This window comes from Bufo gargarizans, chromosome 5, assembly GCF_014858855.1.
Source record: "Bufo gargarizans isolate SCDJY-AF-19 chromosome 5, ASM1485885v1, whole genome shotgun sequence".
NCBI classification, from domain to species: domain Eukaryota; kingdom Metazoa; phylum Chordata; class Amphibia; order Anura; family Bufonidae; genus Bufo; species Bufo gargarizans.
In genome coordinates this window covers 462106-487557 of record NC_058084.1, presented here as the reverse complement: position 1 = coordinate 487557, position 25452 = coordinate 462106, and the positions used below count along the sequence as shown (strand labels likewise).

General features: G+C 44.0%; 1 protein-coding gene across 4 annotated transcripts in view; it reads left to right on the top strand.

Moving 5' to 3' along the window:
- TGFBR1 (transforming growth factor beta receptor 1) overlaps nucleotides 1-25452 on the top strand; it is a 240096-nt gene that overhangs the window by 89110 nt on the left and 125534 nt on the right. For all 4 annotated transcript variants that reach the window (XM_044293660.1, XM_044293656.1, XM_044293657.1 and 1 more), the window contains 2 exons: nucleotides 18538-18777; nucleotides 20478-20708. In XM_044293660.1, coding sequence (XP_044149595.1) covers nucleotides 18538-18777; nucleotides 20478-20708 — 471 coding nt within the window. The remainder of the gene's footprint in view (nucleotides 1-18537; nucleotides 18778-20477; nucleotides 20709-25452) is intronic.

Sequence of the window (25452 nt, the reverse complement as noted above, 5' to 3'; positions counted from 1 at the left end):
ATTATGTATCCTGTCCAGTGATTCAAAAGATCAGGAAGGAAAAGGCAACAGTAATTCTGATTGCTCCATATTGGCCTACGAGAGTGTCGCTCACATGGTTGACCAAGTTTTCAAGGTCCAATCCCTGGGTTCTACTGGTTATTCAGGGTCCTCTTTTGTATCCAGAGGTTGAAAAGCTGCATCTGACGGCCTATATTTTGAGAGGCAGTTCTTAAGATCTAGAGGTTTTTCTGAACAAGATATCAATTTATGGCTTCACAGGTACTGTCATGTCTTGGAAAACGGATTACCTGTAAGTATAATCTAAGTGTTTTCGACCTAGAAGACACAACTGGGTTTTTCAGAGGAGTAAAAAATATATTTTTCCTCAGCTCAAAGCCCCAATTGGATATCAGATCGGACCCCTATTCATATACTCAGATCAGACCCCTATTCTGACCTCAGATCACACTGGCATGTTAATAAGACCCCCTTTTCAGACACTGAGATCAGACTCTCACTGTTAACTTACCTCTCCTACTTCAGACGCCGATCCAGCTCCTGCTCTTCCTGCCGCTGTGCTGTGACCTGAGGCCGCTCAGCTTGAGTTCAGTGCGCCGTCATCACTCTGTGCATGAGTCGCACTAGCATGCGCATATATATATATATATATATATATATATATATATATATATATGTCACTTTTAGGGAGTTTTTACTCTAGGGGGGCATCAGGGGGGCTTCAAAAGGGACATGTTGTCAATAAAAAATTTCGTTTTTGGCACCAATTTCTTTTTTTTTTTTTTAACCGTGTTAATCTGGGGGGTTAGGTCATGGGATATTTTTATAGAGGAGAGTCTTACGGACGCGGCAATACCTAATAAGTCTAATACATTTTTTGTATCTCTAAAGTCTAGGTGTCATTTTTTTATTTATTTTTTATCTGATTATCTTATGTGGGGGCGGACTGGTTTTTTGGCACTATTTTGGGGGCTATATGACTTTTATCGCTTGCTATTAAATTTTTTGTTATGTTTGGTGACAAAAAAATCTTTTTTTGCACTTTTTTTTTTTTTTTTGGACTGTGTTAATCTGGGGGGTTGGATCATGGGGTATTTTTATAATTTTTATAGAGGAGATTCTTACGGACGCGGCGATACCTAATAAGTCTACTTTTTTTTACATTTATTTAGGTTTTAGACTATATTGTCCTTTTTGATACAAAAAATAATTTTGTATCTCTAAAGTTTAAGTGTCATTTTTTTTTTTTCTTATCCGATTATCTTATGTGGGGGCTCATTTTTGGCGGGACGAGCGGACGGTTTTATTGGCATTTTGGGGGCTATATGACTTTTTGATCGCTTGCTATTAAACTTTTTGTTATGTAAGGTGACAAAAAAAATCTTTTTTTGCACCTTTTTTTTTTTTTTCCTTGACCATGTTAATCTGGGGGGTTAGGTCATGGGGTATTTTTATAGAGGAGATTATTACTGACGCGGCAATACCTAATATGTATACTTTTAATAAATTATATTAGTTTTTTTGGGTGTCTCAATTCTGAGAACCAGTTATTTTTTTTTTTTATCCGATGTCAGTCCTAAATTGGGATATAAATTTAGTACTCCATGGAAGTGTGATACTCCCTGAAGCAATCAATAATGCAGAGGCCCGGATGATCGGGGCACGTGTCACATTGAGTTGTGGTGTCCTTCCGTATCCCCCTCCTGTGACACACTCTGCACCTTCCTTCTTTCCAGTATGGGGGACCACACCTGGAAAGTGTTGGCCAGGGACGATCCGGGCGCCTACAGTTCCTGAGGTACTCCGGCCTGCTCTTTCCCGGTCCAAAAAGATCAGAGCCTTGAGGACTGCCTCATAGAACTGGAGGAATGTCCCTGTGCTGCCAGCGCTTCGGGATAGTACAAAAGAATTGTACATGGCAACCTGCACCAAGTAGACCGCAACTTTTTAGTACCATGCCCAGGTTTTGCGCTTGGCATTATATGGCTTGAGGACTTGATCAGAGAGATCAACTCCTCCCATATACCGATTGTAGGCGACGATACAATCGGGCTTCAGGACTGTTGCCGCCGTACCTCGCACAGGGACAGGGATGATGCCGTTACCATGAATTGTGGACAGCATAAGGACATCCCTCTTGTCCTTATACCTGACCAGCAACAGGTTTCCAGTGGTAAGGGCACGGGTCTCACCCCTGGGGATAGGTACCTGGAGGGGGAGGGCAGGGATGCCACGTTGATTTTTTCCGCACGGTCCCACAAGCGAACGTGGATCTGGCGGCAAGGGACTGGAACAAGGGGATACTGGTATAAAAGTTATCCACGTACAAGTGGTAACCCTTATCCAGCAGTGGGTACATAAGGTCCGGGAATCTCGCCCCTCGTATATACGAAATTTGTAAGTGTACCCTGAGGTACTCTCACAAATTTTGTATAGCTTTATGCCATACCTCGCCCGCTTGGAGGGCACATACTGGCGGAAAATGAGTCTCCCCTTGAACGCAATGAGAGACTCATCAACCGCGACCTCTCTTTCAGGTACATAGGCCTCCATGAATTTGGCCTCAAAGTGATCGATGACCGGCCGTATCTTATACAGACAGTCATGGGCAGGATCACCTCGGGGAGGACATGCTGCATTATCGGAATAATGCAGACATTTCCGGATGGCCTCAAACCGGGAGCGTGTCATGGCCGTACTGTAAAGTGGGGTCTGGTAGTGGACGTCCCCACTCCAGTACAGCCTGACATTGGGTTTCTTGACCAGGCCCATATGCAGCACGAGGCCCCAAAATGTCCTCATTTCGGCTGCACTGACCGGCGTCCAGCCACCGGGCCTGGCCAAAAAGGAGCCCGCGTGTTGAGCGACGAACTGTTGGGCGTACAGATTTGTCTGCTCCACCATCAGATTTACCAGTGGGTCACTTAAAAAATGACGAAAAAAGTCATATTCAGTGTAGCCCACTGTGGAAATCTGGATTCCTGATTGGCCTACAAAATCAGGAATCATGGGCTCGTATCGCTCTGGGCTACACCAGACAAATTCACCGGCAGGGTGCTCCGGTGGATTTAACTGGTGGGCCGGGAAACCAGTACGAGCCCCAGAGCTGCTCGTACTAGGCTGGGCCACAGGGTCCCTAACATGGCGGTCCCCTTGCTCCGCCTGGCGGTGTCTCCGCCGCCTTGGGGGCTCATCATCATCGCTAGATGATGAGGAGGATGCGGATGACAACAGGAATGTGGGGTCATCCTCATCCTCACTGGGACTCTCGGAGTTGGAGGCAAGCTGGGCGTATGCCTCCTCAGCCGAGGATGTCTGGCGGGCCATAGGGGAGTGTGTATGTGCGTGTGGAAATCTTTATTTTGTGTGTGGGGGCACGGGTGTTCACGAACTCACCCTAAAACTAACAAAACAAAAAAAAAAAAAATGAAAAAATTCTAAACCGCCGATCAACCGTCCAAAGTTGATCAGCGGTGGGGTGTGCGATGCGCTAACAGTGGCTGGACGCTAAGAGTGCCGGCCACAGTCAGCGTACACAAAAAATAAATAAAAAAATCCTGCACCCCAAAAAAGTGAGGGGGGGGGGGCAAGTGGCAGCACCCCTGGGGGGTCTAGGGTCACACAGACACCTTTAACTAGGGTGATGCAATGGAAAGTTAAAAAAAAAACTAACTTTCTCTTTTTTTTTTCCCTGCCTAACCCAAACTTTCCCTAGCTGTCCCTATGTACCTGATGGGGGAAGGGGGGGGGGGGGGTGCTGGTGGCAGAGATCGGGTCCTGGGGGCACAGATCGGGGTGCAGGCAGCGGTGGCAGCAGACACGTGCAGGCAGCGGCTCCGGAACACAAAAGTAGGAGGAGAGGAGCGCCTGCCACTTTTGAATATCGCGCCGGACCGCCCACAGACCAATTAGAAAGCGATCGTGAGTAGTGATGTGATCGCTGGATGGTGATTGGTGGAGTGAAATCACACCACCATCAGCATCCTGTTCCGGGTTATCGGGTCTTCAGAGACCTGAATAACCCGGAAACGCAGAAAACCGCAGGTCTGAATTGACCTGCGATTTTCCGCGATTGGCGACATGGGGGTCACAGGACCCCCCGGCGCATTTGCCCCAGGTGCCTGCTCAATGATTTAAGCAGGCACCGGGTTCCGATCACCGCCCGCCGAGCGGCGGTGATCGGAACCATTCATGACGTACTGGTACGTCATGTGTCCTTAAGTACCAGGACATCATGACGTACCGGTACGTCATGTGTCCTTAACCCCTTAAGGACATAGGACGTATCGGTACGCCCTATTTCCCGAGTCCTTAAGGACCGAGGACGTACCGGTACGTCCTGACTTAAAAATGTAATTACGGCGCCGCGGGGATTAATCGGAACGGGATTTCGGCTGAAATCATTCAGCCGGCATCCCGTAACAATGCAGGGGGGGGGGGGGTCATTGGACCCCCCCGTATGGGCGATCGCAGAAAACCGCAGGTCAATTCAGACCTGCGGTTTTCTGCGTTTCCGGTCCATTCGGGTGTCCTGTGACCCGATGAACCGGAAAAAGACTGCGATCGGTGGCGTAATTTTACACCACCAATCGCAGTCCGAGGATTTGAGGAGGCAGTGCTGGCCCTGGTGCTGAACACTGCTGTCCAGGGTGCTGATTGGTGCAGGGGAGAGAGGCGCGAGATTCAAACTTCCTGCGCTCCTCTCTCCCCTCCTCTTCCTGTTCTGCACGAGCACCCGGCAGCATCGTCCAGCACCAGCTCCTGTGTCCCCCTAATCGCCATCCATCACCCTCCTGCACCCATCGCCACCCAGGTAGGTTAGGGTCAGTGAGGGAGAGGCACCGTTAGGCAGGGAAAGAAGGGAAAAGTAAGTTAGGGGGGAAAAAAAAAAAAAGTACTTTTATTCCAAACTTCCATCTATCCATCTAACCCTAACCCCGACCCCCCCCTGCCACTTGCCCGCATCCTCCTCATCATCATCGAATGACGATGAGCCACCAAGGCGGCGGAGACGCCGCCAGGCGGAGCCAGGGGCCGCACATTCTAGGGATCCTGTGGCCCACCCTAGTGCGAGCCGCCCTGGGGTTCGTACTGGTTTTCCGGCCCACCAAATAAGTCCACCGGAGCCCCCTGCCGATGAACTTAGCTGGTGTCCCCCAGTGGACTTTGAGCCTGAGATTCCGGATTTCGCTGGCAATCCTGGAATCCAGATTCCCACAGTGGGGTTTACTGAAATAGACTTTTTTAGTTTTTTTTTCAGTAACCCACTGGTGAATTTGATGGTGGAGCAGACGAATCTGTACGCCCAACAGTTCGTCGCTCAAAACCCAGGCTCAGTTTTGGCTAGACCCGGTGGCTGGACGCCGGTCAGTGCAGCCGAAATGAGGACCTTTTGGGGCCTCGTGCTGCATATGGGTCTAGTCCAAAAACCCAGTGTCAGGCAATACTGGAGTGGGGACGTCCTGTACCAGACCCCACTGTACAGTATGGTCATGACACGTCACCGGTTTGAGGCCATCCGGAAATTTCTGCATTATTCCGATAATGCAGCATGTCCACCCCGAGGTGATCCTGCCTATGACCGGCTGTATAAGATACGGCCGGTCATCGATCACTTTGGGGCCACATTTCAGCAGGCCTACGTACCTGGAAGGGAGGTCGCGGTTGATGAGTCTCTCGTTGCGTTCAAGGGGAGACTCAGTTTCCGCCAATACATTCCCACAAAGCGGGCGAGGTATGGCGTGAAGCTATACAAAATTTGTGAGAGTACCTCAGGGTACACTTACAAATTTCGTGTGTACGAAGGGCGAGATTCCCGTATTCAACCCCCAGAATGTCCCCCCACTCTGGGTGTTAGCGGGAAACTCGTGTGGGACCTTATGTACCCACTGCTGGATAGTGGTTACCACTTGTACGTGGATAACTTTTATACCAGCATTCCTTTGTTCAGGTCCCTTGCCACCAGATCCACGTTCGCTTGTGGGACCGTGCGGAAAAATCAACGCAGCCTCCCTGCCTACCCCCTCCAGGTACCTATCCCCAGGGGTGAGACCCGTGCACTTACCAGTGGAAACCTGTTGCTGGTCAGGTATAAGGACAAGAGGGATGTCCTTATGCTGTCAACAATCCACGGTAACAGCACCACCCCAGTCCCTGTGCGAGGTACCGCGGCAACAGTCCTCAAGCCCGATTGTATCGTCGACTACAATCGGTATATGGGAGGAGTTGATCTCTCTGATCAAGTCCTCACGCCATATAACGCCATGCGCAAAACCCGGGCATGGTACAAAAAAGTTGCGGTCTACTTGGTGCAGGTTGCCATGTACAACTCTTTTGTACTATCCCGAAGCGCTGGCAGCACAGGGACATTCCTCCAGTTCTATGAGGCAGTACTCAAGGACCTGATCTTTTCGGACCGGGAAAGAGCAGGCCGGAGTACCTCGGGAACTGGAGGCGCCCGGATCGTCCCTGGCCAACACTTTCCAGGTGTGGTCCCCCATACTGGAAAGAAGGGACGAACCCAAAAAAAGCGCAGAGTGTGTCACAAGAGGGGGATACGGAAGGACACCACCACTCAATGTGACACGTGCCCCGATCATCCGGGCCTCTGCATTATCGATTGCTTCAGGGAGTATCACACTTCCATGGAGTACTAAATTTTTATAATCCCCAACAGTTCACTAGAGAACATAAAACACTATGGCTCTCAGACTTTGGAGACACGAAAACAATTTTTCTTTCCCCAAAAAATATTAGTTTTAGTGCAGGCATCCTCAAACTGCGGCCCTCCAGATGTTGTAAAACCATAACTCCCAGCATGCCCAGACAACCAACAGCCATCCTCAGGGCATGGTGGGAATTGTAGTTTTACAACATCTGGAGGGCCGCAGTTTTAGGATGCCTGCTTAGTGTCTCCAAAGTCTGAGAGCCATACATATTGGGCATCGTTGCGTGCGTAAAAGTCGTCGCTATAAAAATAACTTTTTACCAAACGCCTCGGATGAACGGTGTTAAAAATATAAAATAAAAACGGTGCCAAAACACCTATTTTTGGGCAAAATTTAAATTTAAATCCATTTTGCCGGTAATAAAGCAAGGGTTAACAGCTAAACAAAACTAAACATTTATTGCCCCAATTCTGTAGTTTGCAGAAACACCCCATATGTGGTCGTAAATGGCTATATAGCCGCACGGCATGGCATAGAACGAAGGGAACTCCATACGGTTTCTGGAAGGCAGATTTTGATGGACAGTTTTTTTTTTTCACCATGTCCCATTAGAAGCCCCCCTGATGTAGCCTAGACTAGAAACTCCAAAAAAGTGACCCCATCTAAGAAACTACACCCCTCAAGGTATTCAAAAGTTACTTTACAAACTATGTTAACCCTTTAGGTGTTCCACAAAACTAAATAGCGAATGTAGAAACAATTTTAGAATTTAATTTTTTTGTTACATTGCCTCAAAAAAGAGTAATATAGAGCAACAAAAAATCAAATTTACCCCAAAAATAGTCCCAAAACAACAACCACCTTATCCCGTAGTTTCCTAGATGGGGTCACTTTTATGGAGTTTCTACTCTAGGGGGGCATCAGGGGGCTTGAAAGGGTACATGGTGTAAATAAACCAGTCCAGCAAAATCTGCCTTCCAAAAACCATATGACGTTCCCCTTCTTCTATGTCCTGCCGTTTAGCCAAATAGTAGTTTACCACCACATATGGGGTGTTTCTGCAAACTACAGAATCAGGGCAACCCATTTTGAGTGTTGTTTGGCAGTTAACCCTTGTTTTACTCCTGGAAAAAACTGATTATATTGAAAATTTTCCATAAAATAGAAATTTCTAAATTGTTTCTCCATCTGCCATTAACTCTTGTGGAACACCTAAAGGGTTAACAAAGTTTGTAAGCCCAGTTTTGAAACCCTTGAGGGGTGTACTTTCTTAGATGGAGTCACTTTTTTGAAATTTCTATTCTAGGGGTGCAACAGGGGGCTTCAAATGGGACATGGTATAAACAAAACCAGTCCTGCAAAATCTGCCTTCCAAAACCCATATGGTGTTCCCCTCCTTCTATGTGCTACCGTTCGGCCAAACAGTAGTTTACGACCACATATGGGGTGTTTCTGCAAACTACAGAATCAGGGCAACCCATTTTGAGTGTTGTTTGGCAGTTAACCCTTGTTTTACTCCTGGAAAAAATTGATTATATTGGAAAATTTTCCAAAAAATAGAAATTTCAAAATTGTTTCTCCATCTGCCATTAACTCTTGTGGAACACCTAAATGGTTAATAAAGTTTGAAAAAACAGTTTTGAATACCTTGAGGGGTGTAGTTTCTAGAATGGGGTCATTTTTGGGAGGTTTCTATTATCTAAGCCTCACAATATGACTTCAAACCTGAACTGGTTCATAAAAAGTGGGATTTTGAAGATTTCTCAAAAATTTCAAAATTTGCTTCTAAACTTCTAAGCCTTGTAACATCCCCAAAAAATAAAATATCATTCCCAAAATGCTACAAACATGAAGTAGACATATGGGGAATGTAAAGTCATCACAATTTTTGGGGGTATTACTATGTATTACAGAAGTAGAGAAACTGAAACTTTGAAATCTGCTAATTTTTCAAAATTTTTGGTAAAAAATGTATTTTTTATGCAAAAAAATTAACTTTTTTGACCCAATTTTATCAGTGTCATGAAGTACAATATGCGACGAAAAAACAATCTCAGAACGACCTGGGTAAGTCGAAGAGTTTTAAAGTTATGAGCACTTAAAGTGACACTGGTCAGATTTGCAAAAAATGGCCTGGTCCTTAAGGTAAAAATGAGCCTGGTCCTTAAGGGGTTAAGAGGTTACATTTATTTTTTTTATTTTTTTACTTTTTAATAACTATATTAGCCCCCTTAGGGGCTACAACCCTTATCCTATTCACACTCCTTATCCGCCCTCACACTCCTTATCCACCCTCACGCACTCCCTGCTGCCCTGGGCTTCGTGCACACAGCAGCAGGGAGTTTACCATGGCCTCCAGGGCTTCAGCAGCGTCTTGGCTGCCATGGTAACCGTCCTGGATGCCATGGCTCTGATCGGAAGCTGCCAAAGTGATACATGATGGGGTTCATGTGAGACACAGGTCCAGCCGTTCCTAGTGATAAAACCCCATGTGCCTCATAATAACCCTATCAAATATCCATATCCTTGCATAATGGGCCACATGGAGTTAATGCATGAGCTACATGAACAGTTAGTTGCTATTGGCACAGTCTTATGAATTTTTGACTTCCAATCCATGTGCTTCATATTAATAAGTGGCCTGTATTGTATAACTTGCATTAACCCCATGTTGCCCATTATGTGAGATGGTACTTTGGGGATCACTTACTATTAATGTGAGGCACATGGTGTCCAGTCCAAAAGCATGTGCCCAGCTTGACATTAAAAATAAATGATCCTCAGTCACATTAACCCCAATCATATTGGCTGCCTGATGCATATGTTTTTGCCTGCCTTTTTATTTTGTAGCAGGCTAATCACTCTTGCATTGTGTAGGGGTTGGGGTACCTGCTATGCTGGCTGTTCAGTGCACTAATGCACACTGACTCTGGGGCCCGGGCTGCGGCTGAGGAGCACAAGACACTCAGGAGGCAGAGGCTGCCACTGTTCGCCAAGCTCACTATCTAACTTATTCCCTCACCCGTCCCGTCTCCTGCTTTAATTAGCCGCACATTCATTGGTGGCAGTAGTGCGGGTAGCTTCAGAGCCCGCTCTTTTTTTATTTTATTTTTATTGGTTTTAGTGGGGGCGCCGTCATAAGAGGGAGGGACTCCCTCCTTCTCCATTGTATGGCCCGAGAGAACATGCCATGTTCTCTTATAGGAGGAGATACTAGGCTGCGCAGTAAAATTCAGACATTTTGACTTAGGGGTGTGCTCACTTTTGTTGCCAGCGGTTTAGACACACATGGCTGTGTGTTCAGTTATTTTGAGGGTACACCAAAAATGTACACTGCTATACAAGCTGTAATCTGACTACTTTACATTGTATCAAAGTGTCATATCTTCAGTGTTGTCCTTTACAAAAATGTGAGTGGTGTACTCACTCATGTTAATACGGTATTTAAAAAATAATAATAAAAAAATCTCACATTTCAAATACAAATGTAATGTATTGCCTACCAGCCTCCCCCCCACCCCCATCCTTCTTCCCTCCTTCATCAACCCCAGCTCCCCAGGGACAAAAAAAGATAAACTTTTCTTCTTTTTCCTCAATATTTTCCTTGCCTCTCATCTCGTTCTGCCACTCTCCCCTCTTCGTATATTATGATGATAACATTTTATAACAAATCTGGGTATATTGCTCCTAGCAGTTCCATAACCTCTTGTGGCTATGTAATTGTTTTTCTCAATAAAACCCGATTTTTATGAAGATCTATTTGCATTCATTCCTCATCCATTTTTTTTTTTTTTTTTTTTTTTTTAGCAATCAGCAGTCTTGCTATAAAAGAATTTTATATATCATCTGCTCTTTAGCCTTCTTCATTCCCTGTGGTAGGTCTCCCAAAATACACATGGGCAGAGAAGGTTTCAGTTTGTATTTATAAATATCCCTAATCATATCAGTTAAATTCAGCCAAAAGGTTGAATTTTTTTACATCGCCACCTGGTGTGTGATGTCCTTTACTTCTTCAGAATCACATCTAGGACAAGTCCCTGGGGTATTAGTGGATCGTTTCTAAAGCTATCTAGGAGTCACACACAATCCTAAAAACAACATAAATTGTGTATACCTATATGAGGGATTATAAAAGGAATTACATTTTAGGCTACTTACCTCGCATAAGCGTTTTTTGTGGATTTGTCATGGGTCTGCAAAAACGTCTTCTATAGCCATGACGAATCTGTCTTAAACACCATTAAAAATCAATGGGGGACGGATCAGTTTTCTATTGTCAGAGAAAATGAATCCGTCCCCATTGACTCAGTCTTGCGCCACACCACATCAGACAGAAAAACTCTGCTTGCCGCGTTTTTCTGTCCGCTACGGGGAAGCAACCAAACGAAGCGGAATGCATTTTGGTGCATTCCGTTTAGTTCAGTTCAGTTGTGTCCCCATTGACAATGAATGGGACAAAACTGAAGCGTTTTCTTCAGCTATTGAGATCCTATGACGGATCTCAATGGCTGAATTGAAAATGCTAATGTGAAAGTAGCCTTACCCAAAGTCTGTGCCAGTATTCCTCTGTTATGGGGCCTATATCTCTTTCCCAACTAAGGCTACTTTCACACTAGCGTTTTCAATTCGGCTATTGAGATCTGTCATAGGATCTCAATAGCGGATGAAAACGATTGTTTTGTCCCCATTCATTGTCAATGAATTGGTCAGCCAATGGCAGACGAGGATGAGCACCATAGAGAGAGGGATCCACCCCCAGGGACAGGAAACCTACAGAAATAAAAGGGTGGAGCCTCTACCCATTCAGTGGTTTCCTGTCCCTGGAGTGGGAGACCTACAGTTTTTCCTTTTAGGTCTTACCGTCTGTCTTTCTTTATTCCTAGGGGGGCCCTAGAGGACTGACTGTTGCTGCCGGGGTCCATCGCGCTGCTCGGCAGGCTGACAGGACTCTAGGATATTGAGGTGCTCCAGGGCCCTCCATATCTTGCGGTTAGCACGCGGGTTACCTCTCTTGGAGAGCTCTGCCCGGGGAAAGCGCCAACAGGAGTGGCGGTAAAGGTAGTCATCCTTGAGGAAAGGCTCTGCCACACAGATTTTCAAAGGAGCCGGCGCAGTGCTTCCGGGCACGTGACGTAGACGGACTCGCCTCCGGTAAGCGTCGCGCGGGATGACGCGCTTCCGGCTAAGCACATGGGCGGCGGTGGAACGCATGACGCAACGTCATGACTATCATCCGGGTCTGGACGCAGGAGCATAGCGCGTCATTACGTGCTTCCGGTAATAGACGCCACTCGTGATACATTTAAGAGGTAACAAGCCAGACCAGTCCCTGAGCTATTACAGGACGGTCTGTGCTTGACTGCATTGAATAGACTCCCGACCTAGTTTTTGGGCAATGGAGGAAGAAAGAAGACTAAAATCTGCTGATGGTGAAATGGTGAACCCCATCCTGCCTAAACCGAAGAAAATGCTGGCAAAAAGAAAAAAACTAAATGTGCGCTGTGTAGAACACCGCTATCATCATCTTACGAGAAAAAACTATGCCAAACTTGCATTGACCAGACCATTTCTGACGAATCACCCTCTTTGCTAGAAAACATAAGATCTCTCATTAAAACGGAAGTTAAAAATTCCTTAAAGTCAGACAATAGAGCGAAAACATCTGTAAAGGATAAGGCTTCAAAAATTAACCTAGCCCAGGACTACTCGTCTGACGACAGTGACTCGTCACGGGAGTCGTCCTCTTCTAGTTCTTCATCTGAAGATGAAAATATGACTAATACCTTTTTTCCCCCCGAAAGACACGGACAAGTTACTACAGGTGATAAGATCTACTATGAACATTGAGGATGTCAAAGAGGATAAAACAGTAGCGGACTCTTTGAGGGGTTACAGGAGAGGAATGCTTGTCGTTTTCCTGTACATGGTAGTATCATGTCCTTAATTCAGAGGGAATGGAAAAAAACAGGCAGGAAAGTATTTGCCTCTAGGGCATTTAAGCGCAAATATCCATTTGAGGAAATAAGTTCCCCCTCTTTGGGGAAAGCCCCTAAAATTGACGTGGCCATCTCAAGTGTCTAAGAAATCCTCCCTTTCCTTTGAGGATACTGGTATGCTTAAAGAACCCCTAGACAAAAAGGCTGAATCCTTCCTTAATGGAGCCTGGGAGGCCTCTACTTTATCCTTTTGCCCTGCCATAGCTGCTACTGTTACTGCTAGAACCTTGGCCCTTTTGGTTGCAGCAACTGAAAGAAAGATCCCCTAGGGAACAAATTTTATTCTCCTTACAAACTCTACAAAAAGCGGCTGACTTCTTGACAGGGGGGATATAGCCTCTAAGAAGAGGTTAAGTAATATGCCCTGCCAGGGAGAATTTTTGTTTGGTCCAGAGCTAGATGACCTTATGGAGAAGGCAGACGATAGAAAGAGGAGGTTCCCTAATCCTACTGCTGTTTTTGGTTCCAAGAATAGACAGTCCTTTCGTCCCTATAGGAATAATGCAAGTAGAAGAACAGGCAGAGATAAAGATCTTGGATTCAGATCCAAGAATTTTTTGGGGAAAGGATTCCTATTTGGAAACTCTTCCTCTACAAATAAACAACCACAACAATGACGCGTCTCTCAACTTTCTCTTCCCAATATCCCACAGATTCTCTATGGGGTTCAGGTCAGGAGAGTTGGCAGGCCAATTGAGCACAGTAATACTATGGTCAGTAAACCATTTACCAGTGGTTTTGGCACTGTGAGCAGGTGCCAGGTCGTGCTGAAAAATGAAATCTTCATCTCCATAAAGCTTTTCAGCAGATGGAAGCATGAAGTGCTCCAAAATCTCCTGATAGCTAGCTGCATTGACCCTGCCCTTGATAAAACACAGTAGACAAACACCAACAGCTGACATGGCACCCCAGACCATCACTGACTGTGGGTACTTGACACTGGACTTCAGGCATTTTGGCATTTCCCTCTCCCCAGTCTTCCTTCAGACTCTGGCACCTTGATTTCTGAATTACATGGAAAATTTGCTTTCATCCGAAAAAAGTACTTTGGACCACTGAGCAACAGTCCAGTGCTGCTTCTCTATAGCCCAGGTCAGGCGCTTCTGCCGCTGTTTCTGGTTCAAAATTGGCTTGACCTGGGGAATGCGGCACCTGTAGCCCATTTCCTGCACACGCCTGTACACGGTGGCTCTGGATGTTTCTACTCCAGACTCAGTCCACTGCTTCCGCAGGTCCCCCAAGGTCTGGAATCGGTCCTTCTCCACAATCTTCCTCAGGGTCCGGTCACCTCTTCTCGTTGTGCAGCGTTTTCTGCCACACTTTTTCCTTCCCACAGACTTCCCACTGAGGTGCCTTGATACAGCACTCTGGGAACAGCCTATTCATTCAGAAATGTATTTCTGTGTCTTACCCTCTTGCTTGAGGGTGTCAATGATGGCCTTCTGGACAGCAGTCAGGTCGGCAGTCTTACCCATGATTGCGGTTTTGAGTAATGAACCAGGCTGGGAGTTTTTAAAAGCCTCAGGAATCTTTTGCAGGTGTTTAGAGTTAATTGATTGATGATTAGGGTAATAGCTCGTTTAGAGAACCTTTTCATGATATGCTAATTTTTGGAGATAGGAATTTGGGGTTTTCATGAGCTGTATGCCAAAATCATCAATATTAAAACAATAAAAGGCTTGAACTACTTCAGTTGGTGTGTAATGAATCTAAAATATATGAAAGTCTAATGTTTTTGATCATAGTGAATTCCTGATTGAGTTGCGAGAACAGCGTTCAGTTTGTTGTACAGACCTTTCAAGAACTGGGGTGGATAATAAACTACAAAAAAATCCAGATTTAAAACCGGTGAAAAACCAAAGGTTCCTAGGCCTAGTTTTGGATTCAGAGACTCAGAGTATGTCCCCCAGAAGAAAACATTTAAAAAAATCTGGAATCATATCAAATCCCTTTCTTCCCCCTCTCTGACTCTTCGAAAGGCGATGTCGGTCCTGGGGTCCCTAGTTTCCTGCATCCCGGCGGTAGAGTGGGCTCAGCCTCATTCCCGTCAGTTACAGTCAGAGATACTAACAGCATTCAAGAAGCACAGGGGGACATTGGCTGTCAGAATAAAAATTTTGAACACGACATGGAAGAGTCTGTCATGGTGGCTGGACAGGGACAATCTAGTTCAGGGAGTCCCATGGTCCTATCCAGACCCTATTGTCTTGACCACGGATGCAAGCCCTTGGAGGTGGGGAGCCCATATTAGAAATTATAATTTTCAGGGTCAGTGGTCCCCAAGTCAAAGACTGTTCTCTTCCATTCAGAAAGAATGGCAGTCAGACTGGCCGTGAAAGCTTCTCAGTCCCTATTAGGCACAGGACACGTGAGAATTCTGTCAATTAGGCTACCGTGGCATATGTAAACCACCAAGGGGGGGGGGGGGGACAAGGTCGATAGCCCTAGGGTGGGACGCAAGGAAATTACTGGGGACATTAGAGAAGCAGGTCAGCCACGTATCAACTCTCCACATAAAGGGGAAAGAGAATGTTCGGGCGGACTTTCTCAGCAGGTATCCCTTGAAACAAGGAGAATGGTCCCTGAACACTTCAATATTTTCCATGATCACAGAGTCTTGGGGCATACCAGTTATAGATCTTTTCAGTTCAAGCCAGAACAGGAAAGTGTAACTTTTTTGCTCACTAAATCCGAGGGAATCCCCCTATGTGGTGGATGCTTTCCTTCTGAAGTGGAACTTCCCACTAACCTATGCCTTTCCCCCCTTCCAATTGATCCCAGCAGTCTTGAAAAATATCAAAAAGGACAAGGCAAGGGTTATCCTCATTGCCCCCTTCTAGCCCAAGAGGGCATGGTTTACCCTTCTCTGGACCATGTCGATATCAGACCCCTGGATTCTACCAGACCTCCCGAATCTGCTGTCCCAGGGTCCGGTTTTTCATCCAGCAGTCAGTGGTCTCCATCTGACTGCTTGGAATTTGAGTGGAACTTATTCATTAATAAGGGTTTCTCTCAGGAACTCATTACAACCTTACTTAAAAGTAGAAAACCTGTAACTATTTCTATCTACACTAGAACCTGGAAGAAATTTATAGAATTTAGTAATCTAAACCCAAAACATTCACCCTTGTCTGTCCCTATTTCTCAGGTACTTGAATTTTTACATAAAGGTCTTTCTTTAGGTCTTGCAAAGAGTACTCTTAAAGTACATGTCTCTGCCCTGTCAGTCCTATTCGAGCAAAACTTTGCTTCAGATCCATGGATCATTTAGATTCTTTAAAGCTGTTGATAGAATGACTCCAGTCTCGTCCCCCAGGGTTCCCCCGTCGGATCTTAATCTTGTACTAAATTCCTTAAACAGAGCACCCTTTGAACCCATTGATTCTTCAAGCATAAAACTTCTTACTTACAAGCTAGTTTTATTAGTAGCCCTCACCTCTGCTAGAAGAATAAACGAGTTGCAGGCCATTTCCATTAATCCCCCCTTCACTAGGATTCTGGATGATAGTTATAATTCTACCTGACCCAGCCTTTTTACCCAAAGTGGCATCTAAATTCTCCCTTCCTTCTGTGATCATCCTAAAAATCCTGGGGAGGTGGCATTTCATACATTAGATGTACGGAGATGCTTATTACAGTATCTCAGAGTTACGGAAGAATGGAGAAAGTTTTCTGCTTTATTCATTCTCTTTTCTGGATCGAATAAAGGGAAGGCTACCAAGAGCACCCTGTCTAGGTGGCTTAGACTGGGCATTATACAATCCTACCTGGAGGAAGGCTGTTCTCCTCCAATCTCGGTGAGGGCTCACTCTACTTGCTCTGTTTCCACTTCTTGGGCGGAAAGGTCGGGGGCTTCTATTGAGCAAATTTGTAAGGCGGCCACGTGGTCTTCACCTTCAACTTTTTTCCGTCACTACAGTTTGGATCTGCACTCTTCCTCTGATCTTTCTTTCGGTAGAAAGGTTTTACAAGCGGTGGTCCCTCCCTAGGAAGGGTTCTTTTTCCTCTGTAATGATTGCGCTTACCGGTAATCGGATTTTCCAGACCCCACGAAAGCACCCTTCCTAATTCCCTCCCTTGGTGATGGTTTCTGTATTTCACTTGGAGTAGCAAAAAATAAACATAAAAAATTAATAAATATGTATTGATGGTTTATATACTAGTTTGGTTCCGAATGACTAATAGTGTAGGAGTCCCTCTCTTGCTCTGTAATCCACAGAATGGGTAGAGAGGCTCTTCTATCCTATTTCTATCCCCAAGTATTTAAAAAGATCTTGTTCCCCCAACATCTTTAATTTATAACACTAACATTTTTGTTCAGTGGGAGGAGAATGGTTTTGTTCCAGTTAACCGAAATACCTGAAATACTCCCATATTCCTCAATTATATTCATTAATTTGTCCAGTGCTGAATTGGTATCAGCCAGGAAAAAAGTAGATCATCCGCATATAAAGATATCGTGTCCTCTTTCCCCCTCACTCCAAACCCCTCAATCCTTGTTTCCTCCTGAACCTTAATGGCTAATGGTTCAACAGTCGGTGCGGAAAGTACATAGCACAGCTGTACCCTCCCCATTAAGGTGCAGCCCTTCCCTACTGTAGAGCCTGTAGCTCAGGGTTTCTCAACTCTGGTCCTCGGGACCCACCTACCAGTCATGTTTTCAGGATTTCCTTAGTATTGAGCAGGTGATATAATTGGTGCCCATGCATCAGGACTTACCACAGGTATTAATTCTGTGTGATATTCTCAAATCCTCACAGGTAGGTGGGTCCTGAGGATCGGAGTTGAAAAACCCTGCTGTAGCTGAAAGAGAAGTCATCCCAGCTCTCCATGAACCAAAAACCGTTCCTTCCTACGCCATCTTCTGAGCCACTTAACTCCCTAAGCTCCCGCTGTCTCTCTCAAGTGATGCCTATGGCACTAGTAGTATTTCTGACTACCTTGGAGCTCTTTAGACTTGAGCTTCTCTCCTAGTTCTCTAAAAAAAAAAAAAAAAAAAAAATAAGGACCTTCCATCTTCCCGTGACTTTGTCAATAGTACCAATGTGTGACATGACCACTGGGTCTTCCCCAGCCCCACCCAGCAATCTATCTGAACCGCAGTATGCCGAATACGAGCACCCGGAAGACAACACACTGTTCAGAGTTCACGGTCTTGGTGACAGATGACTCTGCCTGTCCGCCTAATAATAGAGACTCCTACCACAAGGATCTGCCTGACATTTGCTGCACTCTGCTTCCCATACTTCCTACAGCAGTCATCCTCCTGGTTGCTAGGAGTAACACCCTGCTACAGTGTTGCAGGCCCTGGGCTTGTGTTTCTATATAATATTTGAGGTACCCATTAAGTGGGTTGTCTATAATTGCAAAATACTTGGCAATGAAGCTTGGAGGAATGTTGCTAAAATAAACTAAACCCAATAATCATTTGTTCCATCCCTTACAAGAGCTGCTTACATTCCTGCTCTCGTGCTTTGTGAAAAGTGCATTTGATCATTGCAGGCAATCACTGGCTTCAGTCGTGATGCTAGCATGCAGGATATGGGAAAATTGAGGCCAGTGTTTGGCTACAGCCAATGTGCTTTGTGACAAAGTATTTTGTCACAAAGCCAATTTTTTTTTTTTTTATTCTGCGAAGCAGCCTAATAGAATTTTTCAATAATTCACTCATCACTAGTTGCAACACTAGCATGCTCTAGTCAGTATCACAAAAGTAGTGGGTATTGCAGGGGCTTTCAACTTCCTTTTTTATGTTGTCAAATGTGCATCTGGAGTATGGTACTAATTCTTCTGTTGGAAATCTTCCCTTTGTGAAAATGATTTTCATGTAAATTTGAATTTTTAACTTGTTTTTTTAATATGCGTTCTTACAGTTACATCACCAAAGTCTTCAATCACATTTACCCCAGTGGAGTTAGCAGCTATTATTGCTGGTCCTGTTTGTTTCCTCTGTATTTTACTGATGTTCATCTTGTACATATGCCACAATCGTACAGTTATCCATCACCGTGTTCCTAATGAAGAAGACCCTTCATTAGACCGACCATTTATATCCGAGGGGACAACACTTAAAGATTTAATATATGACATGACCACCTCAGGATCTGGCTCAGGTATTTACTACTTTATTGAAATGAAATATACCTAAACAATATATGTATTTAGAAGTTAAAAAAAAATAAAAAAAATTCTGGATGTCATCTCTGATATCACTGGGTTCCCTAGCAACTGCCTGAATTCTGAAGAAGTGTTTCTGTATTTTATGACAGTGTTTAATTTGAGTGCTATGTTCAGGGATTTTTATTTATTTAGTGCAGGTTCAGGCTGTCCATGAGAGAGCCTGATATGCAGATGGCACTGTTTCAGGAGCACCCCATACCATCAGACTAAATATTAAAGGGAACCTGTCACCAGTTTTATGGTGTCCTAACTAAGGGCAACATAAATAAGTGACTGATTCCCTTAGAAAAATGCTGGGTCACTTTCTTTAATTGGCCCCGTCAATCTGCCAACATCTTGTATTGAAAAGCTCCAGCTGATAATGATGAGTCATGAATATCCATGAGCTCCTGACTCTCCCCGCCTACCTGCTGCTGAATGACAGTTTTTTTTTTTTTCCATATGAATCAGCAGCAGGTGGGCAGGGGAGTGGCTATAGCTCTGAATTAAATATAGTTCAGCAAATGAGTGATATAGGAAATAGCTACACCCACTCACAACCACTAAGAGGTGCTCTAGTCTATGAGTGACTCACCCTTCACGGTTACAAGAAAATATATAATGCTAGAAGACTGGCACTCTCAACACGTGGAGTCGTATGGTTTAAATGCAGATCACAAAATGTATTGATAAGTACATAAAAGGTTAAAAAACTAAAAATGTGTTAATACATACACTAATAATAAATTGTCACAGTATGGTACCAGTGATAACATAAATATCAAGGTCATATATTTGATTACTCTATATCACAGATCAATCTTTATGATAGTCCACAGTTAAATGCCTATGAAGGAAAAAATAGAAAAATGGAAAGGGGAATAGAAAAAAGGAAAGTCCTCCTACTTCTTCTCCTTAGCAAGGAATAATGTCCACTGGCATAGAATCAATAGTCCAGTTATAATAGACTTTAAGTGTAATTTTTCTTTTTCTTTCTTATGTAGACTTTGTAGTTTGGCAATTTAGAGTGTGCCTAGTAATAACCCACTATGTGGGCTTACCTTTCCTTCGTGCCGGTCAGTCGCTCAGATGTTTCGGGGCCCGCTGAGAGCCGGCGTCCCGGCTGTACCTTGATCAGCGTCCCACGTGGATTCAGAGACTAGTTTGTCGTAGTGACGTATCGGCACTCAGGATTACATTCGTTGATTATTTCTTCCGATTTTCTTAGGCTCAAGCTTTAGTTGTTACAGCCAATATCGAGTTTACAGTGCACTGTTTTCTCGCTAAATATAAGAGTTTTTCTTATAAATGGGTCATATTTAGATCTCTGATCGGATCACTAAATATGACCCATTTATAAGAAGAAAAACGTATATTTTTCGAGAAAACAGTGTACTGTAAACTCTATATTGGCTGTAACAACTAAAGCTTGAGCCTAAGAAAATCGGAAGAAATAATCAATGTCAATAAATGTCAATAAATGTCAGTTTTCTAGTTTGCAATTTCTGCACAGTTTATACTTTATTCTTTGTGTGAAGCTCAATTTTGTGCCAGACATTTTTGTACTGTCTTGGTAGTCTTGAGCCAAATCAAATACATTTTTCTGTTTGTTTAAATAGATTGATTGTGATGCATTTGTAATTCTTAATCCAAGGTCTCCCATTACTTGTACAAAGAACTATTGCTAGAACAATAGTTTTGCAAGAGAGCATTGGCAAAGGTCGCTTTGGAGAAGTGTGGCGTGGGAAATGGAGAGGTGAGGAAGTAGCTGTAAAAATTTTCTCATCAAGGGAAGAGCGTTCTTGGTTCCGTGAGGCAGAAATCTACCAAACTGTGATGCTACGCCATGAGAACATTCTTGGCTTTATTGCAGCAGACAATAAAGGTTTGTAAACTCCCTATAATCATATGTATTCTCCAGCAACCCACACTAATTAATCTCATCTTGCATCTTGTAGAAGGTTTTCCATATACTTAGCTTCTTGAAGTTGTGTCAGCCACTTTGGATTGTATTTTTTAATATGTTCTTTGGATAGGAACGCCACTTTTACAGCCTGGGGAGGTGATGTGGATGGGGACAGAGTACAGACCTACTCTCCTCCCGGGTGCATGTGCAAAACTCCTGAATCCACCTAATCTGCGAATGCATTGTGGAGATGATTAGTTCTATACCTGTCGATGGCACCTCCCACAAATTGAACTGTGGAAGTGACTACTCTGTCCATAGATCGGACTGAAAACCAGTTAATAGATTAGATGTGGGAGGATGTAGGATTTTCTGAAAAGGAGCATTATGTGAATGGTTTCCAGATCAACCAATCCATGCAACTGTAAAGAAAGTTTCAATATACTTACCGTCCCAAAGGGGTCTTCTGGGAACCAGCAAGCTCTGGCTTGGGATGACTAGAGGTATGGAGATATGAGCCAGCTATGCTCTCTTTCTATAACTTCCAAAGCAGATAAATATTGTTTGCATAGCTCACATTCACAACAAGCTAAGCTATATTTGATTACTCGGGTGCTACAGAAGCAGCGTAGCATGCTCTGCAGTACTGCATAGCTGCCATTCACTGATATAGGCGTAATAGGGGTTTTCTGCCTTTCTTAGTCACAATATATCCTTTGATGAGGTATCAGTATCTGATCAGTGGCGGTCTGACACTTGGGACCCCACCAGTCAGCTGTTTGATAAGGCAGCACCACTTGCAGTAGCGCTGTGGCCTTCTCAAACTTCCTGCAGGCCAGTGATGTCACGTAGCCTGGGAACAGTTCTCCCCACGGAAGAGAATGGGGCTGACCTGCGCCCAGGCCACGTGCACTATAGTCATGATTGCACTGGCCTGCAGGAAGCTGTGAGAAGGCGCGAATGCCGCTGATGACATATCCAAAGGTTAGATGATCTATCAACTATTAAGGAAACAGAAGTGAAGCCTGCTCTACCATTTCTGTAACTTTCAACTACAGCCAGCCAAGCGGAGCTTACTCAGGTTATTTCTGTCGTTTCCACGAAAGACTGAGATGGAATACTTTAATTAATATAGTAAATGAACGAATCTATGGATTTTACTCTGGATGAGTCTTAAGAATTGAAGATTGAGAAACTGATTTTTTTCAAATGTTAAAGTGGTTGAAAAAAAAACACTTGGCTATTTTTATTTCCAGTCAATCTAATGGTCTGGCTACTTGGGTAGATATGCTGCAGATTTTCCTCTGTGGAATTGCAGGAAGAAAACAGCTTTTACATCAGGATGTGATTTTTCAAAATCTCATCTACGTGCTGCCTAGGAAAACCCTGGAAACATTGCACAATCTACACTGTAGATTTAAAATATGAAAATATTATTTTTTATATATATACAGGTCCTTCTCAAAAAATTAGCATATTGTGATAAAGTTCATTATTTTCTGTAATGTACTGATAAACATTAGACTTTCATATATTTTAGATTCATTACACACCAACTGAAGTAGTTCAAGCCTTCTATTGTTTTAATATTGATGATTTTGGCATACAGCTCATTAAAACCCAAATTTCCTATCTCAGAAAATTAGCATATTTCACCCGACCAATAAAAGAAAAGTGTTTTTAATACAAAAAAAGGCAACCTTCAAATAATTATGTTCAGTTATGCACTCAATACTTGGTCAGGAATCCTTTTGCAGAAATGACTGCTTCAATGCGGCGTGGCATGGAGGCAATCAGCCTGTGGCACTGCTGAGGTGTTATGGAGGCCCAGGATGCTTCGATAGCGGCCTTAAGCTCATCCAGAGTGTTGGGTCCTGCGTCTCTCAACTTTCTCTTCCCAATATCCCACAGATTCTCTATGGGGTTCAGGTCAGGAGAGTTGGCAGGCCAATTGAGCACAGTAATACCATGGTCAGTAAACCATTTACCAGTGGTTTTGGCACTGTGAGCAGGTGCCAGGTCATGCTGAAAAATGAAATCTTCATCTCCATAAAGCTTTTCAGCAGATTGAAGCATGAAGTGCTCCAAAATCTCCTGATAGCCAGCTGCATTGACCCTGCCCTTGATAAAACACAGTGGACCAACACCAGCAGCTGACATGGCACCCCAGACCATCACTGACTGTGGGTACTTGACACTGGACTTCACACATTTCGGCATTTCCCTCTCCCCAGTCTTCCTCCAGATTCTGGCACCTTGATCTCAGAATGACATGCAACAGTCCAGTGCTGCTTCTCTGTAGCCAAGGTCAGGCGCTTCTGCCGCTGTTTCTGGTTCAAAAGTGGCTTGACCTGGGGAATGCGGCACCTGTAGCCCATTTCCTGCACACGCCTGTACACGTGGCTCTGGATGTTTCTACTCCAGACTCAGTCCACTGCTTCCGCAGGTCCCCCCCAAGGTCTGGAATCGGTCCTTCTCCACAATCTTCCTCAGGGTCCGGTCACCTCTTCTCGTTGTGCAGCGTTTTCTGCCACACTTTTTCCTTCCTACAGACTTCCCACTGAGGTGCCTTGATACAGCACTCTGGGAACAGCCTATTCGTTCAGAAATTTCTTTCTGTGTCTTACCCTCTTGCTTGAGGGTGTCAATGATGGCCTTCTGGACAGCAGTCAGGTCGGCAGTCTTACCCATGATTGCGGTTTTGAGTAAAGACTCAGGAATCTTTTGCAGGTGTTTAGAGTTAATTAGTTGATTCAGATGATTAGGTTAATAGCTCGTTTAGAGAACCTTTTCATGATATGCTAATTTTTTTAGATAGGAATTTTGGGTTTTCATGAGCTGTATGCCAAAATCATCAATATTAAAACAATAAAAGGCTTAAACTACTTCAGTTGGTGTATAATGAATCTAAAATATATGAAAGTCTAATGTTTATCAGTACATTACAGAAAATAATGAACTTTATCACAATATGCTAATTTTTTGAGAAGGACCTGTATATATTCCAAATAACGAGGCAGCACTTCCAGATTTCCACCTCTGTGAGGAATTGCACCCAGTGCACGCGGTCTGACTGTGCTGCTGCGGTATTTATATAATTTTTTTTTTGCGTATTCCACTCTTTGCAATGCATAGGGTGAATTTCATAGCAAATACATAGCAAAATTCTAGATAAATCTGCATGCAATACCTGAAAATTTTGTTACAGAATTGGGGTAAAATCTTTGTTAGAAAATCTGCCCTGTGTTGTCGTACACCTAAGGAGTTTTTGAACAGAATAGTTATAGTCCAATGTAATCTAAAAATAATATTCACTCCTCAACATTGAAATTGCAACACCAAAAAGGAAAAGTCCTGGAATTTTGTAAATCAAACGATTGATAGATATCTTAATGAAAATGATAAAAATTGGCAATACACTTAAAAACCTCCTCCGTTTATTCATTGTCGAGTATGAGCACCATGTGCAGAAATACACGTACTTACACACCTTGACATTCTATCATTGTGGTTATTACTGGTTGTCTGAGGAATGTTCTGCCATTCTGAATGCATTTGGGCATGCAAATCATCAAGATTCTGGAAGCTCCCTTTGCAAATGTGAACCCATGCATCCGAAGTGTGCCCTGTTGGAAAACAAGTCCAGAGAAGCTGCAAGCTATGGTAGCATGTTTAGGGCTGTTCACAGTAGCACAAAGGAACATGTGGCATGGTTGTGTCCTGTTGAAAAATGTCTCCAGGAAACCTTTGGAGAAATGGCCTTACCACTGGTTCATCACCAAATTAATGTAACGTCTAATTGTTAGTGTACCTGAAATGAGAATTAAAGGCTTCCAGCTACTGTACATTAGGCCACCCCAAACCATAATTCTAGGAGTAGAATCGGTGTGATGTTCCCTTGTGAAGGCCTCTTCATGGCACTACCCTTGTGGTCTCCAGACTATTCTCTGGTAATCATTGTGTCCAAGGCAAAAGCGGGACTCATCACTGAGGAGGATACGCCTCTATTCCAGCCTTCATTGCCATCTTGTAATGCACCATGATAGCCTTTTATAGTGGTGGCTTGAGGCCAATGCAACACCTGTAGTTGGGCACCTGGCTAATAACTCTGTGTCATGGAAACACCTACTGATGGTTTGTGTAGACATAGTTTGCTGCACGAGGCACTGGATGTAATGTCCAATTTCACATCAAGTACAAAATGACAACATGCCAATTCTAGGCAGACGATCCGTCTATGCAGAGTTTCATCTCGATGCGCCTCCTGCTGTCATTTTCAGTTTGTTGTTTTCCCATCCTCCAGGACATGCAATGTTGAAGAGTGCTGTCATCTTGGTCTGATCTTCTGGAGTGTTAAACCAAGTGGTGATAACTGACAAGTTGACAAACAAGAAGCGTTGTGTAATCAGTGGGATGACTTGATCCAATTTTTTAGGTTTTATATGGCTAAAAAGCTTTTTTTTTTTTTTAAATTGGGCTTTTATGCCTAGCCCATGTGCCACAAATTGGAGCTTAGGTGCTTGAAAATTTGATAATTTGCATATCTTGGTGGCACCTGCACCTTACTTGATTTGCATAACCTTCTGGCTTGTCCTTCTCGGTGTTGGAATTTCAATGTTGTGGAGTTTAGTTTTTTTAGAGGTAAGTACTTTTCTGTTACTGACAAAATAATGGATGTAAAATAGAAAGGTAATTGGAGGGGTTGTTCCAGAAGCACAACTTA